Below are 16,471 nucleotides of genomic sequence, written 5' to 3' on the forward strand. Positions count from 1 at the left end.
AAACCACCTTCATACACACTTCAATCAGACATTAAAAGCTTATTTAATAGCATGTTTTATTTTATTTTTAATAAACATTAAAAAAAATCCACAAGCTTTATTATTCAATAGGTGCTGAGTAATTAAGTGGTTATGCCTTTAGACCTGAAGCTTCAAATTGTTTTTGTTTTGTTGTAGGCAGCAAATCTCAAATGGCAGTGCTAGCACATTGTTTCACTACACCGGTGTGATGCCTTTATTTCCAATAATATACTGTTTGAATCGGGTATTCAGAACATCTAAGCCCTATTAATTATCTGGGGAACGGCTATTGAACCTGACAGCTGGATCAAAAGGACATACAACATATTCAATGCTGTTCTCAATTATTCCTGCCAATAAAGAGTGCAGTGGGTCTGCAATAATACGTCCTCTCCCTGAACTGCCTCAGAGTCTCTTCTGTCTGTGTTTCTGTCTTTTTTCTCTTGCTTTTCCCCTTGTTTTTCTTTAGATAATAGCATTAAATAAGCTTGCATTCAGGGGCAAGTTGCCTTTAAGCAAAGTTTAAGCTATGTTTCTAAACATAGCACAATTAAATATTAAAATAATAGGCTCCAGGTTTCCCCGTGACCCTGAAGGAAGGATAAGCGGTATAGAAGATGGATGGATGGAATAATATGTTGAAAAGTGTTAAGATATTTTAATAGCTGTTATTCTAGATTTCAGATTTAATGTCTATTATAGAAGAAGATTTAATTAGAAAAACCAGAATGGAGTTGTAGTTTGCTAGGTTAAATACTTCTAGTTGGCATACGAGTGAGAAGTATAGATAAGCTATAACAACTCACATGTAACAGAGAACATATTCTTGCTGTGGAGAGATCAGACCATCCATGGACCCAGATGATGCTGAAACTGACAGACTTTTTGTTTATCTTGAGACCACAATGTTTGGAGGTACTACAGATAGTGGCAGTTTAAAAATGTAAGACATGAAAAATGCAGCACCTGCAATTCAACAGACAATAAATGATTTTATTTACTCATTATTTGCTAGTTTATCCATCTATGGAATAATAGATACAAATATTAGGCCTCATTTATCAGTCTTTTAGTAAGGTTCTGTGTAAATGTTTGCGAAAGCTAATCAGAACTACCATAGTTTAGCAAAAGCTATTTTTCTTTATACTTGCATGCATATGTTGATCACATTTTCGAGACAGCTCATTTGCATTTAGTGACACACACAAAGCTCCATCAAAGTTCAAGTGAACAGACAGCCGTGAGCACGAAATGATGAGAGTAAAAGCAGAAATGCAGTAGTGGAGGTTAGTTTGACTCAGTTCTATGCCAATAAAATATTTAAGAAATGTACTCAGCAAAAAAAGAAACGTCCCTTTTTCAGGAAACTTTTAAAGATCATTTTGTAAAATCCAAATAAAATTTACAGATCTTTATTGGAAAGGGTTTAAATAATGTTTTTCATGCTTGTTCAATGAAACATAAATTATTGCACATGCACCTGTGGAACAATCCTTAAGACACTAACAGTTTACAGGTGGTAGGCAATTAAGGTCACAGTTACAATAACTTAGGACACTAAAGAGACCTTTCTACTGACTCTGAAAAACACCAGAAGAAAGATACCTAGGGTTCCTGCTCACCTGTGTGAACATGCCATAGACCTGCTGCAGGGAGGCATGAGGACTGCAGATGTGGCCAGAGCAATAAACTGTAATGCCTGAAATGTAAGATGGTTAAGACAGTGCTACAGGGAGACAGGAAGGACAGCTGATCGTCCTTGCAGTGGAAAATTACATGTAATCATGCGTCCCCCCAGACGTGATGAACAACTTGTAAATGCCTTGGTGGAAGAGTGAGGTAACATCTCACAGCAAGAACTGGCAAATCTGGTGAAGTCCATGAGGATGAGATGCATTGTAGTACTTAAAGCAGCTGGAGGACACCAGATACTGACTGTTATTTTTAATATTGACCCCCACTTTTGTTCAGGAACTGCGTTCATCAAATGTCTGTAAAACTTGTTCATGTTATGTCTCGGTTGTTGAATGTTTTTATGTTAATCCAAATATTTACAAATAATAATACAATATACTATTAATATCATATATTTTTAAATATTTTATTGGTATATATAATACTAATAATAACAAGTGAGCACTAAATCTTCTATCAGCTGAGGCATCTGTTTGTGGTTTACAGCTATGCACAGACAGATCACATAATTTCTTTTGCTATAATTGAATAATTTGTTTTATTGGGTTTGTGTTGGCTGACTTTCTTTATTCTTCATATTCTTTACTTAATGCCAATAATATAAAATAACCAGGATTCACCAAATGTTCTAAAGACAATTTTTCACAGCCTTATATATATATATATATATATATATATATATATATACACACACACACACATTGATAGAAGTAGTGCTAATCTTCTGCCCAGTCTCAGCTCAGACTGCCTCAGACTGGAAACTATTGAGTCATCACCACTTGGATTAATAAAACATATCATGTATGGGTTTGCATTTATACCCTGTATGACAAGCTTTAAATAAATCATGTCTTGATGAGCTTCTGTAAGGTAAAAGCAGATGTTATACTTGTGCAGTCAAGGTGCCTTCAAACCCTTTAAATCTTAAGCACATTGTGAATGAAATACTGGTGTATGTATAAATACATACTGTCATTCACACATTTATACACACATACACACCACATCACTGCCGTAGATGCAAATGAATGAATTCTCAAGTGTTAGACAATGCCAATGAAATAGCTAACAAACCTGGCTAATAATGGACTGTTCTCACTTATGGAAAAGTCCGTAAAAAAATGATAAGAAAATTTTAATAAATGAAGCGAAGCTTAAGCACCATGTTATTCTTAGTCATTTTAGTATAATCCAGTGGGCAGGTATACTGTGGAGGCTTTTTAAAAAAGACATCAATGTAACATAACTGCATTCAGGCTCCATTTACTGTCCCACCCAGGAAAGATGCTACTCCTGTCTCACCAATTAATATTTAATGTTTAATACAGACTTTATCACTGTGTGGCTTCAAATGGCTGTGGATTTCCTGCAACAAAATTACAGCTATCAGTCAGGAAGGTTATAAAGAGGTGTTTTGTGGTGCATTTCTACAAGCGTTCAGAACAGTGTGCAAGGATGCAGTCAATGAGGCAAGTACTTTCTGAATCATTAGAAGCATGGGGTTTCATTAATAATTGCAGCTCCCTTGAAATGTGCTTCATTTTTAATGTGAGAACCTGTGAAATGTGTTGACTGACCACAGTATACTTTTTGAAATAATAGGTTCAACCTACAGTGCATGTCTTTGGACTTGGGGAGGAAACCAGTATACCTGGAGTAAACCCCCAAACCACTGGGAGAGTATGCAAACTCTGTGCACAGAATGGGGAGGTGGGATTCAAACCCCCAATCCCAGATATGCAAGGCAAACATGCTAACTACTGAGCCACCATGCCACCCAGTAGCTGTTTTTTTGCCTCAATATTTTCTTATTGTTGCTTCTCACACATCTGAACAATACTACTAACTAACTAGCTAGCTAATGTTACCCCTGAATTCTCTTCAATCACATGCCATTATTGCTGCCTGTAATTACCTGATTTTGAATTGTCAATGAGGAGGATTACAAAATACAGTGCAAAAGTAGACACATGGTGTCATGTGGCCAATTAGTCTATGTACTAAAAAAACATTATGTTGGATTTGAATGGGAGAACTCAAAATTTTACTAAAAACATGCAAAATCATTTTTTTCTTAATATAAAACAAAACAAGTATTTTCTGTATACTGATGCTCAGACCTCAGAAAGACATTTAATCAACAGTAAATGTATTTGACTACAATTGACAGATTATTATTTTGTGCTACATGATATGGACATGGACCAGACTACATAATAGACACACACTTATGTTAATTTTGTAAGAATTGTATAAGTTTATACACTCATGGTTGCTTATAAATCCAAAGATTCCTGCAGATTGCAGTTAAATATCAGTTCAACCAGTTTATGTCTTGTCATTTATGCATCCATTGTCATATGCTATGCTTTGTGTGGTAATATTTAGTTTTTTCTAGAATTTTCTTCTGAGCATGTATCAATTACAGCTGCAACAACTAATTGATAAAATCGTTAACAATTGATTATGAAAATAGTTATCAATGAATCTCATTATCGATTAATTGGTCTCTGCGTAGCACGGGGTACATTTACTCACTACGTAAGATTGGAGAGTAAATACTAAAGTTGTGTCTCACATAACGTACTATATACTTACACTATGCACTGTGTACCGTCTAATGTATGGATTTTAGAAGGGTAATATCGTCTCAATTGGAACACTGGCGGGTTTTTTTTTACTAATCGGAAGTATAAGCTGTTTCCCAGTAAGTGGCACATAACGTATTACGCACGTAATGTGATGCCACTAGCTTTAGCAGACATCCAGAGTCAATGAAAATGACTTTCTTTAGTTTACTGTTTATGTCAGCATTACCTTTTATACCCAGCATGACCTCAGTCACCATCTGAGGAAGAAAGTGTGCGACCCAAGTCCTCCAAGGCAGGGCATAATTATATTAAATGCTGTGAAGAAGACTGTAACCTGCAAACTTTATAAAGTGGAGCTTGTGTAGCACGGATACACGACAGTGATTCATGAACACAGACTTATGTTTATATCCAAAATGCTCTACAGTGTGCAAGGGTTTGGGGAAACTGGTGCAAGTTGCTTAAAAGTTTAATTTAAGTTTATTGTCATTATATGTTGTATTTGCGCGCTTGCAGTGTAAATTCTGTCATTTATTATAATGGTAGTGATCTATTAGTAACGAGGCCGCGTTGCTCCTCACTCGCAATGTAGACGCGCTGATACAGAGTGGCAGCGCAAGTAAGATCTTTAATGTCTAGTTAAAACACAACTATCAACAGTAAACAGAAGTAAAACCATATAACTAAAGGCAGTGAGCAACAGAAACCACAAGGTGCAGTGAAAGTTAGTATTTATTATTAATTTAGGACTATATATATGTATATATATTCATTTATATTATATATAAGGATTTATGCATAATTGTTTATGGATGCACAAAAAGCACTGAATTAATCTACAGTCCTAAATTAATAATATATACTCTGGTATGCGTGTGTGTATTGGGTTCTTTTCAGTCTTATATAATTGGACAAACAATTGTGTAAAGTTTTAGTCTGACATTTATATTTGTAACACTCAGTTTGTGGATTTTATTTAAAATAAACGAAAAAAAAAGGTACTGAAAGTCCCCCCACCCACCCTTAATCGATTAATCAAAAAATAAGCGGCCAACTAATCAATTATGAAAATAATCGTTAGTTGCAGCCCTAGTATCAATATTTGTAGACATGCAGGAATTATGTCTTATTCGCAAAACTTAAAGTTTAAATGTATGTAAATAAGTACTTCATCTTGTTTATAAGAGGTTTGATATTGAATTTACTATACCCTATGTCTGAGTGACAGCTATGTGTAATTACATATTTCTTTTGCACTTGTGGGATTTTAAATTACACCAAGAGTACTGAATACTATGAGCAGACACAGAAAGGGAAGAAGAAATGTTGTACAGCAAACAGTTCATAATAAAAATTCAGAACAGAAGACATCCACAGCGGTGAAGTTACACTGCAAGACAGTAAAGGTCAGGTAAATGCTACGATGGTGATTTGGTTGGACAGAGTTTTATCTTGGAAATGTGCACAGTATGGAAGGATGAAAGCACTCAGTGTGTTAATTTAACTGCTGGCTAAGCATAGTAAAGTCAAAGCTCATTGCTCTCATGTATACAATGAAATTTTAACTTCAACAGTAAGTACTGCACAACCACAAACCTCACAACCAATCCAATATTATATGTAAAACAATAAATAATGGCACTACAATAGGCAACAGAAAACACAGCGGTAGTTTATTCAGCAAACTTTCATATTCATGGTTGACCATCATCATACAAGTTGATCTAACACGTGCAGTTAAGTAAAAGGAAAATGTACAGTATTTAGCTAGTATTATTATGTAGGTTGCTAAATCCTGTACTGCTTGTATGATTGTTCTTTAGTAGATATAATGTAAGTGGTTGTGTACACCAAACAAATATGTGATGGATGATTTTGGTTTGGTAAATCTTAGTTGCTTGCTAGCCAAAATGCTTATGTCAGTGTGTAAGAAGTGATGATTTATGATGATTTTTAACATCATGATAAAAAAGTGGTGGTAGTGTAGTAGTGGTGGTAAAAGTAGTAGTGGTAGTAGAAGTAGTAGTATATGGTACAATCTTAGAAGTAAATTTACCAAGCTGTACTTTTTCTTGTTGCTTGGGTGGTTCCCAGGAATGTAATCTGGTCTGGGCATCCAGGGCTGTAGCCCCAAAGATTTTTTCTTTAGCCCTGCATAATTCTCTACACAGCAAAATCGCCAATTTTGATTTAACACCCACGGTGTTGAATTCACACCCTACAGTGTTTATATAAGTCCATTGGACTCATATAAACACTCTGGGTGTTAATTCAACACTAGGGATTTTACTGTGTACTTGGAGCGGTTTGACACTATGTAACTGAACGTCAGTAAAAGAAGACCACGGTGTTGTAATTTTATATCTTCAGTGAATGGAGGCGAGACCAATTAAACAGGGTTTACAGGAAAATATGTGGAAATTGACACGTATTGGCTGACAGCTCTCAATTCTGCCAAACGCAGAAAAATGGATATACTGCGATTTTTTTTTTAAACCAGTAAATGGTTTGAAACTGAAACACTAACATCCTCTCATGCTGAGCAGGAAAACAAGGTGTGTAAATGTCTATATGAGTTCATGAACATGTATATGTTATGTGAACATGATAAGAGCAGCGTATAAAGACAGATAACACACTATGCAGGGCATTGTAACAACTAAACCCATACAATGATAGCTGAGTTGTGCCTTCCCTTGGCTTATAAATGTTTGACATTTTATCGGTCTAGTAGTCCTGCAAACAGTGATAACACCCAAGGCAAGTTTTATGATAAATCCAACTTTTTGTCCAATTTTCACATTTTTAAGCAATTAGCCCTCACATACAAGACAAAAAATATGCATGCAAACAATCTATTGAGAAGTATATTGTATAAAGTTTTTTTTTGATGGAGAAGAATCTGGGCTCAGCCCCGGATGATAAACAGTTCAGCTAACTGTTGGTTCCATCTTTTGTACCTTTAGTACGTTTCTTTCACCTAGAAACATGAATATTGCTGTAGCTTACAAGCTTTACTCTAAGAGAAAATTCAAGGTACACAACCAGCTCCTTCCACAAAAAAGATATATACAAAAATGTAACCTTGATGGTACCACCCCAGCGTCAAGCCTAAGTGCAGTTTGGTACCTGCATTTCTGAGAGTGTATTCAGTGCTTTCTATCACCATCTTTTGGCTTGAGTGAAAGCCTACTGCTAATGTGAATGCAGCATTAGGTAAAGCCAGGCTTGTTGTCTCTTTAAATGAATGTGGTGTTGTACTATGTTTGTTGCTCTATCCAAGGGTGAAAGAATACAGATCCTAGCTTTTTTTTTTTTAGGTTGAAATACCATAATACTGAATTACTTACATATTTGTGTCTTTTTAATGACATGTAGGCTGCAATAACAGTCAGTTTAAATCCCAAATCAGTAAATATCCCCTGTTATTGACAATGACACCCAAGACACAATTAATCGAAAGCAATACAGAAGTTATGCTGACACGTGAAGATTTTAGAAGACTTAGCTTTATGTGTGTAGCCTAACAATGTGGGTAAAAACCATTTCCGCCGCTGCAGCGGGGAGCTCTGTGTGGACTCAATTTACTGATCCGATTCTTTTGAATTTGAATCGAATCCAGGGCACTCCAGGGCTCTCCAGAATAATATACGGGCTCTCTCCATGACAATACGATAGAAATTAAAAAAGGCAACTGCTCACTGTAACGTACTTTAAATTCATAGCTTGTGAATCGACTCGCACGAGTCACTTAAATAAAAGTCGTTCGAAAAGGAACCGAATCATCCTCAAATTGCTCATGATTACAACTCAGCCATGATGGGTATCCTCACCTTAAAACTTGAGGGGGGAACTGTCTGTCATTCACAAGCCGCCCAGTTTAGTCATATGGGTCTTTTAGCACCTGTGCACGTCGTTGTGGCGCATGCTGCTGTGTAATATCCGTTTCCCCCCTTGTGTCATTTCGTTCACAGAACGCAGTGGCTGTCGCCTCCATTCATTTACCGCTGGCTGGCTCTGTGCGCGCCTCCACCTTGCGATCTGTTGATAACACGACCTGCAGGCTGCAGCTGATTGTATTTCGCAATGGAAAACTCTTTCCATGCACGGGTAACTCGTCAAGCTTGGCAGACGACGGCAAGCGGAGGAGCGTGGCGACTCCGGTCGCTTTCGTCAAATTAGGTAAGGAGGGAACATTTATGGCCATATCTGTTGCACGGCGCCTTTAGTTCATGTGCGAAGGACGTAATTGGTTAATAGGTTGGAAATACGCCACCGGCCTAGGAACGGACTGATTTTTACAGCTCATTTAAATATCATTCTGGGTGTTTATGTTATGGGATAGAAATTAAATGAAAATAGTAACCAGTTGTCTCTCATGTAAGCATGCTTTAAATGAGCATGTTAATGTTCACATCAATTAACACACTATTAGTTGTTTAATTAAGCAAAGTGCGACAAAGTACTAAAGATGAAAGCTCAAGGCAGAAGATCATTTGTAGCATTTTACTCTTTTCTGTCATATAAACTGGCGTTGGAGAGAGAGAGAGAGAGAGAGAGAGAGAGAGAGAGAGAGAGAGAGAGAGTGCGCATTTGCGCGCGCTCAGAATACAATAATGTAGCACCTAAGGTGTCAATGCAACGTGTTGCTTTATTTATTTATTTATTTATTTATTTATTTATTTATTTAATTTTGTAGATGGCTGCAGTCTCGATAGCTCCGTTCAGCCCGTCATTATCACCCTGAGACACTTGGCTATAGGTGCAGATCCCACCGCAGCCTACTGGGATTTCGACCTGCTGGATGGCCACGGAGGCTGGCGGGCGGAGGGCTGCCACATAACGGGCTCGGCGGGCAACACCACTACTATATATTGCACACAGCATAAAAACTTCGCTGTGCTCATGGTAAGCCGTTGCATGTCGCCTGTTTGTCCATATGCTGGTTACAAGTGTCCAAATGCACGTGTGGTAATACAGAGGTTAGTTTTACAAATAAACAAGTAAATGAATGAATCTTTTGGATGAATCTCTCTCTCTCTCTCTCTCTCTCTCTCTCTCTCTCTCTCTATATATATATATATATATATATATATAAACCCTCTACGTCATGTGTACATCATAAGCACGTCACTGTTGCTGAAACTCTCATTGAAATTCAAAGATGATGATATTCTCTTGAAAAAAAAAAAAAAGTCACCTAAAAGCGCATCCCCTTAAAGATTGACGCCCTCGCATCTGATCATGGAACTGTGACAAACTTCCCCGCCGCCCACTTTCCTCTCTGGTGTTTCTCGGCAGTCCAGATCGAAGCGGCTGCTCAGAAGAAGAAAAAAAAAGCTGGAGCGCTCCGTGGCTCGGTGTTCCGCCTGCCGCGTGCGCAACGCGGAGCGCTAATTGGCTGCAGCCGCGCCGCGCCGCCCCGTAATAACGTTGCTGTCCGTGAAGAGCAGCAGCTGTAGCAGCGTTGTCTCCATGCCGCTCTCCGGCTGCACTTGCGCTCTCACTCGGCTATACCGGACTGCGGATGCGGACGCTCCATATACAGTCGCTTTCATGACTATAATACCAACGGCAGCGCAATGGCATCATCATCGTCATCGTCTTCTTCATCATCAGCATCATCATCATCACCGCGTCTCCCGGTCGCTCCGTAGTGCCGTCGCGCCTCGTCCGCTTTGGGACGAGCACAAGCCCGCCGGATGTTCACCGACGACTGGGATTCGATAGACTGGGAGGTCGGTCACTGCTGTGATTTGTGATGAACGTGTCAGGGAATATCGTGAGCACTTTCTGTGACTGTTCCTTTGGAGAAATGGGCTGATGTGGAGAGACAAAGCGCTTGGCGTGTGCGTGTGCATGTGCGTGGCATACAAAGCTGTTGGCAGATGTGAGTTTGGTTTAGTTGCCGCTCTGGGCTCCGGCAGTGTGTGTTTGTATGTTTAATCTCCACAGAGAGAGAGACAGAGAGAGAGAGAGAGAGAGAGAGAGAGAGAGAGAGAGAAAGATGCGGGGTCTTGTTGTATGGCTGTCATTACCTGAGCAAAAGTGATCCTGTGAGGCGATTTAGGAAATGGAAGTGAAGCACTGGTGATTTTTGGGACTCATTGGATAAAGGGAATTTTTTTTATATATATATATATCGCGCGCCTCTCTCTCTCTCTCTCTCTCTCTCTCTCTCTCTCTGTAACCTAATGTTCTTTATTCGTGTGCGTCTGTTTGTGCGTGTCCGCGCGCGCATGTGAGTAAGAGAGAAAGAGAGAGAGAGTGCACACCCGCGCGTGTGCGTGTATGTAGGATAGTGCGCTTGCTAATGCAGTCACCACACCCGCAGTCCTTCCTCTGCGCATTGCCCGAGAAAAAAGACCCCTTTAAACGGATTTGCGACATCACACTGTTTTTTATTTAGTATTGTGGTAAATGTGGGGAGGTGTATATATATATATATATATATATATATATATATATATATATATATATATATATATATATATATATATAGTGTATCTGCAATGAACTGCCGAACCTGTTGCTCAGCTCAGCTCAGCTCAGCATCATATCGTCCGTATTTACAAGGGCGATTTTTTCTCGTGTTCAGATGATCAGCGCTTAGATGGCGTTCTATTCTGGTCTTTAGCTTGGTAAAAGTGATAAATCTTACATTCCAGTCCTTTGTGTGAATAGCGTTTAGCCTTACTCTCAGATGTTGAAGATAATTTACATATGCTGGGTCCAGAAATCAAACACTACATCATATTTATTTAATAATTAGCTCTAGACCTGAGCTATTCTTTTCTTTAAATTAGAACTTTTTTTTTATTCTGTGCTGCCTTTTTATGAAATATGATCGACTATGACAGACATCCATTATTCTTACATATCCAAGCAGCTATTACATTATATAAGTTCTATGTCATGTCATTGTTTTAAGCAATAAGTAATCATCTCTGGATGTATGGCAATAAAATAAATGCTGTACGGCACATTTTCCTGGCTGAAAGTGATACTTCTATTTTATTAATCTCTCATAATGTTTAACCTTCAACATGCTTGGCACACGTATATACATGCTACTTGGCGATAAAGGCAGCACCTTGCGACATAGTCTAATTTAAAACATACAGTTCCACACACTGTAAGAGAGACGGCTAAATAGAAGGTCTGTCAAACTCTAGTCCTGGATGTGGGCGTGTGTGGAGGCCGATGAGGACAGTATGCCTTGCTGATGGTCAAGAGCAGAGGCTGATCTTGTGCTGTCTATTTTACAATTGGCTATGTCCTTCACCTTGACTACCCCCTCCTCTCGCATGCAGGCCACAAAACCCACGTGCTAGCCATGCAGCCCCATCTGCTGATTACAGCTGATAGGAAATTGCTTATTGATTTAGAAATTCTAGTACCAGCAGGCAGTATTGGCAAGTGTAATCTGATGGAGGAGGTAGATATCTGTGGGCGAGAGTTAGCTGAATTTTGCATTTGACCATTATTTTGCTCAAGTTCAGGTTACTAAGGAGTTTATGTTATTCTCAAGGCTTTTTTTTATTTTTTATTATTCACTTGATGAGTCACACACTATTGTGTTTGAGGGTGTCTATAATGATTTTCACTGTCTATAATGATTTTTGCTCAAGTGCTATTTCATAAAGATTGAAATGTTAAAGCTGTTCTTTTTTTTTTTTTTTTTAAATAATGTATTACCTTATGTATATAATTATATTGACTTTCATTTTTACTACACAGTCACCATTTTAAGTAGATATTTGCACCAGTATATGATTTAGCTTAAGGGGGTAGGGTATATACTTTATGGCAGTCTAATCTCAGACCACCATTTAGGTACTTATTCAGCACCATGGACAACTACAGCAGCTACTCTCCAGCCAAACTAACTTACTCTCATCCAAAACAAACAGGTAAAGCAGTTAAAACGAATGAGAACAGTTTTGTTGGCGAGGACTCCTACTATTCCCCATTCTCACCACATTTAACTTTCCATATGAGTTTGCTCATGCCAGTTTATAATGAGGAGAGCACGCTGGCTTGAATGTGTTTTCCTGGCAATGCAGCGGTAATGCTGAGGTGAAGCAAAAGGCTGAGTCACTCTTCTCGAGAATTGTCACTCTCCATCACCATGACAAGCCCTCAGTCTTACTCCTGCTTATTTGTTTCAGCATCTTGTACAAGCAGTACAAGAGCTGTGCTTTTACAGCAGCAGCGATCAACTCTGCTCTCAGAGGGCCCAGGTCCAGCAGTTTGCTAATTTTCTTGCTCAAAAACACCTGGTAATTAACTAGTAAATGAAATCATGTGTCTTTAAGTAGGAGAACCCTGGTTCTCCCAGACCAGAATTATACAATTAGGGTTTACAAGTAGTCTACATTATTTTATCTGGAAATGGTGACACATTTGCAGCCTAGCTGGGTAGTTTGGAAGTAGCTTTGATTGAGCTCTGGGTGTAGATCATTCCAGGGTTCGAATCCCCACCTCCTTCCGGGGTGCATGGAGTTTGCATGTTCATATTGAATGTTCTCCCTGTAAACAGGTACTCTGGTTTCCTCCCCCAGTCCAAAGACGTGCTGTAGGCTGATTGGTATTTCCAAATTGTCCGTAGTGTGTGAATGTGTGTGTGTGATCGTGCCCTGTGATGGGTTGGCACCCCATCCAGGGTGTCTCCCGCCTTGTTCCCTGAGTTCCGTGGTATAGGCTCCAACACTGTGTAGGATAAGTGTTAAGGAAAATGGATGGATGGATGGATGGATGGGTGAAGCCTTAATTCATATAGACAAAACTGAAAGAAATTAATCAAGAAACAAAAGCAGACTAGCAAAAACATGTGTGGATTGTGTTTTAGCATTTATATAAAACTATATAAAATATAAGATCATGTCCGAGTGTTTTTGAATAGCAAAGGTGTGTGTTTTTTTCTGTCTGAGACTCCACATCAGGGTCAGCACTTTATGATTCCTTTAGTATGCAAATGCACCAATTACTCAATTAAAGGACTAATGAGTTTATAAAGCTACACATCTGTGCCTCTGAATCACATTAAAAATTACACGTTGCCACTAAACCACATTGCCTACAGTATATTTTATTATGAGATTAATGTGTGCGCAATTCTGAGTATCGATTTGCAATTTTCATTTTTTTATTACTATTTATTTTACTCTACTACAAGCTATAATTCACAATGATACAGATCGTGATTTTAATGGTAGAACTACAAATCTAGTTAAAGCATTATATTTAAAAAAAATAAAACTGTCAACATACGTAGATGAGATTGATGAACAAGGAAACTGTCAGTGGAATTTGCTTGTTTTATAACCAGAACTGACTGTTAGTCAACTCTGATGAATTAAGACGATTTTAGCAGCAGAGACAGCATAGATTCAACAGGTGGATCATAATGTGATCTATCAAGAGACACAGTCACAGATTCCACCTTCACTCATATTTTTGTTTCTGTTTTATTCCTATCTCTGCACCTGGTATTGGTTTTTGAATCTGCACCTGTTCTGTGTTAGATAATTAAGCAATATCGCATGAGCAAGAGTGCAGTTGTACTGAATATCAGTGCAGCTGTGATTGGGCTGCAGGTAATCACAGCTGTACCAGGATTCAATATAACCACACAATTGTGGATGCGATATTGCTTTTATACAACAGTTTTTAAAATAAGAAATTAATATAGAACAACCGGCAGCATTTATTTATTTATGCTCCGCAAACAAAAATAGATGACAAAATTGTCTTTGTATATTTCATCTTCTTCTGATGAGGTTTCATATTTTCTTTCAGAAGTTTTATTCATGAAACATGTATCATTTGCCATGTCTGCTGATGATGTAATTAAGTCTACTGTAGTAACGGTTTCAGTGGGACTGTTGCTAGAATTGGAATTTTAAATGGCGAACAGAGACAAGCAGAATGATACAAACGGTGGAACATCCCAGTACAGTTATACTGAATATAAGCGAACTTGGAACACCGCTCATCCAATCAAATTAGTGGACCGGATGTAACTGTTGTACAACACTGATTATCGATGTATACCTGGCTGTTTGTCAGTGTTTGTCGATGTATACCTGGCTGTTTCTTTGTTTCCTTGTCAAGTCTCGTCAAATGTTACTGTGCATTTCTAAGCCTTGTTTCCTCAGTGCCTTGTTACATAGTTTTATGGTTTCGGGTTTTACAGGTCCGATTTTGGATAACTCTAGTTTATTGTTATCTTCAGAATTTATATTTTTTTGCACTTGCGTCCCACCTCCAACTGCATGTTACATTTACAAATGTCCTAATTGTTTATTACAGACATAATCAAAAATCACTAGAGGATATGAATATGACAATATAATAGTACACTGCTATAACATGTATAATCTGCCATAGCTATACACAACGTTAAAGAAATCCAAAAAGATAGTAGTGCTATGCAGTTTTACAAACATGGCCATCTATTTTTTAACATACCAGGCACAAATTGGTAGAGAGAAACTGCAATTTCTAAATTCCTACATAAACTGAAGGTGTAGAGCAGTCCTCATAGCATGCCTGTCTACAAAAAACATCTAGACTTTTTCCTAACTGAATAACGGAGTGCTTGCACTGCCGTTGCAGTGATATATTAATTTAATTCTCTCTGAAAACAAGTTGTAAGCAGAAGGTGTTGTGTAATACTTGGGTTGTGTTATATTGTAAATTTTTCATACTGTTCTACTGCTAATGGAGATATTACAGTATGATTTTGAAGGTTTGATATCCCGTCACACTCTGTAACATGTATGAAGATGTATGAAAGAAATCTTGCACTGTAACCCTCAGTAGTATATGTGTAGTTAATGCAGTATTTAATGAAAATGTGATGATCTTTTGCAGTCATGCTCCAGAAGCTTTTACTGTAGCGTGTGAGCTTGTTTGTGCTGGCCTCAGGGATAATGAAGAGGATAAAACGCTATAAAATCTCGGAGCTTGCTGGGAGGATTCCTGAATAGCTTAACACTTGTTACCTCTGGCCACAGACTTTGCTTCTCTCTCTCTCTCTCTCTCTCTCTCTCTCTCTTTTGGCTAAACCCATTAAAGATCAAATCATATTTATTAATTTTATAGGCATTAGGCACTGCCATTGCTTCTGAGGCAACACTAAACTATAAACCGGAGCGCTAATACATAAGTACACTTTTGGAAACCCCCTGTTGTTCATTTCTATATAAAAACGTTTAAGCGTTCACCCATAGGAACATTTGGAGAACTCTTGGATGGAGAACATTTCTACATTTGACCTATGCAGTGTGTCCCATAAGTCTAGCATCATTGGAGAACAATAAAAAAACAATGGCAAAACACAAGCTTTTATTTACAGAACTTGATCAATATGCCCACTATTTTCCTTAATACACAAATTCCTGTGAGCAGAAATATTTGGATTCACTCATCCTTTTTCAGATCATGATTTGTAAACATGTAAAAATATACATTAACCATGTGATTCTGGATTTATGGGACATTCTGTATAATGTTAAGAAGGTAATTAACATTTCAAGAGCTTGAAATGATAAGATTCTTTTGATTTTTTGGCAAAAAATTAGTTAAGGTTTTAAATGTTATATACATGCCACTTAGTAGACTGTGTGTTTGAGGTTTTACACCAAACTACAGAGTGTTCCAAAAGTCTCCATACATCGCGGACTATGTATGCCAGCACCATATCGGTTGTGCCTTCGTCACTGGATGTTCGTGGACGTCCACTTCTCAGTTGGTCCGCAACACATCCAGTCTTTTTGAATTTGTTAATTAGTTTGGTAACAGTGTCATGTGTGATGTGCTTGCCACGTTTCCTGAACAAATGTCCATCCCAACCTTGTGACAGCTTCCTGATCCATGAGAATTATTTCAATACGTTCTTCTTTTCTTTTGTCAAAGCATTCTTAATGGCTATCTGAAAAGTATATATAATATAACCTAAGTATGAAAAATTTTGAAAGACAATTTGGCTAAAAACTGTTAATTTCCCCTATGAATGGAAACTTTTGGGACATACTGTATTGCTTATAAATATTTGAAAAATAATACAGAATTGTAAGATAAAACCTGTGTCAAATAGAATAATTGCAAAGTTCTGACTTGCATAAATTTCCATTTGTTTAGAAGTTAATTAAGTGAAA

At 37.9% G+C, this 16,471-nt stretch overlaps 1 protein-coding gene across 3 annotated transcripts in view; it reads left to right on the top strand.

Moving 5' to 3' along the window:
* The window catches only part of LOC128605862 (adhesion G protein-coupled receptor A1), a 252,530-nt gene that overhangs the window by 187,082 nt on the left and 48,977 nt on the right, over nucleotides 1–16,471 (top strand). For all 3 annotated transcript variants that reach the window (XM_053621671.1, XM_053621672.1, XM_053621673.1), the window contains 2 exons: nucleotides 8,282–8,489; nucleotides 9,007–9,215. In XM_053621671.1, coding sequence (XP_053477646.1) covers nucleotides 8,282–8,489; nucleotides 9,007–9,215 — 417 coding nt within the window. The remainder of the gene's footprint in view (nucleotides 1–8,281; nucleotides 8,490–9,006; nucleotides 9,216–16,471) is intronic.

Source organism: Ictalurus furcatus, chromosome 3 (genome assembly GCF_023375685.1).
Source record: "Ictalurus furcatus strain D&B chromosome 3, Billie_1.0, whole genome shotgun sequence".
NCBI classification, from domain to species: Eukaryota; Metazoa; Chordata; class Actinopteri; order Siluriformes; family Ictaluridae; genus Ictalurus; species Ictalurus furcatus.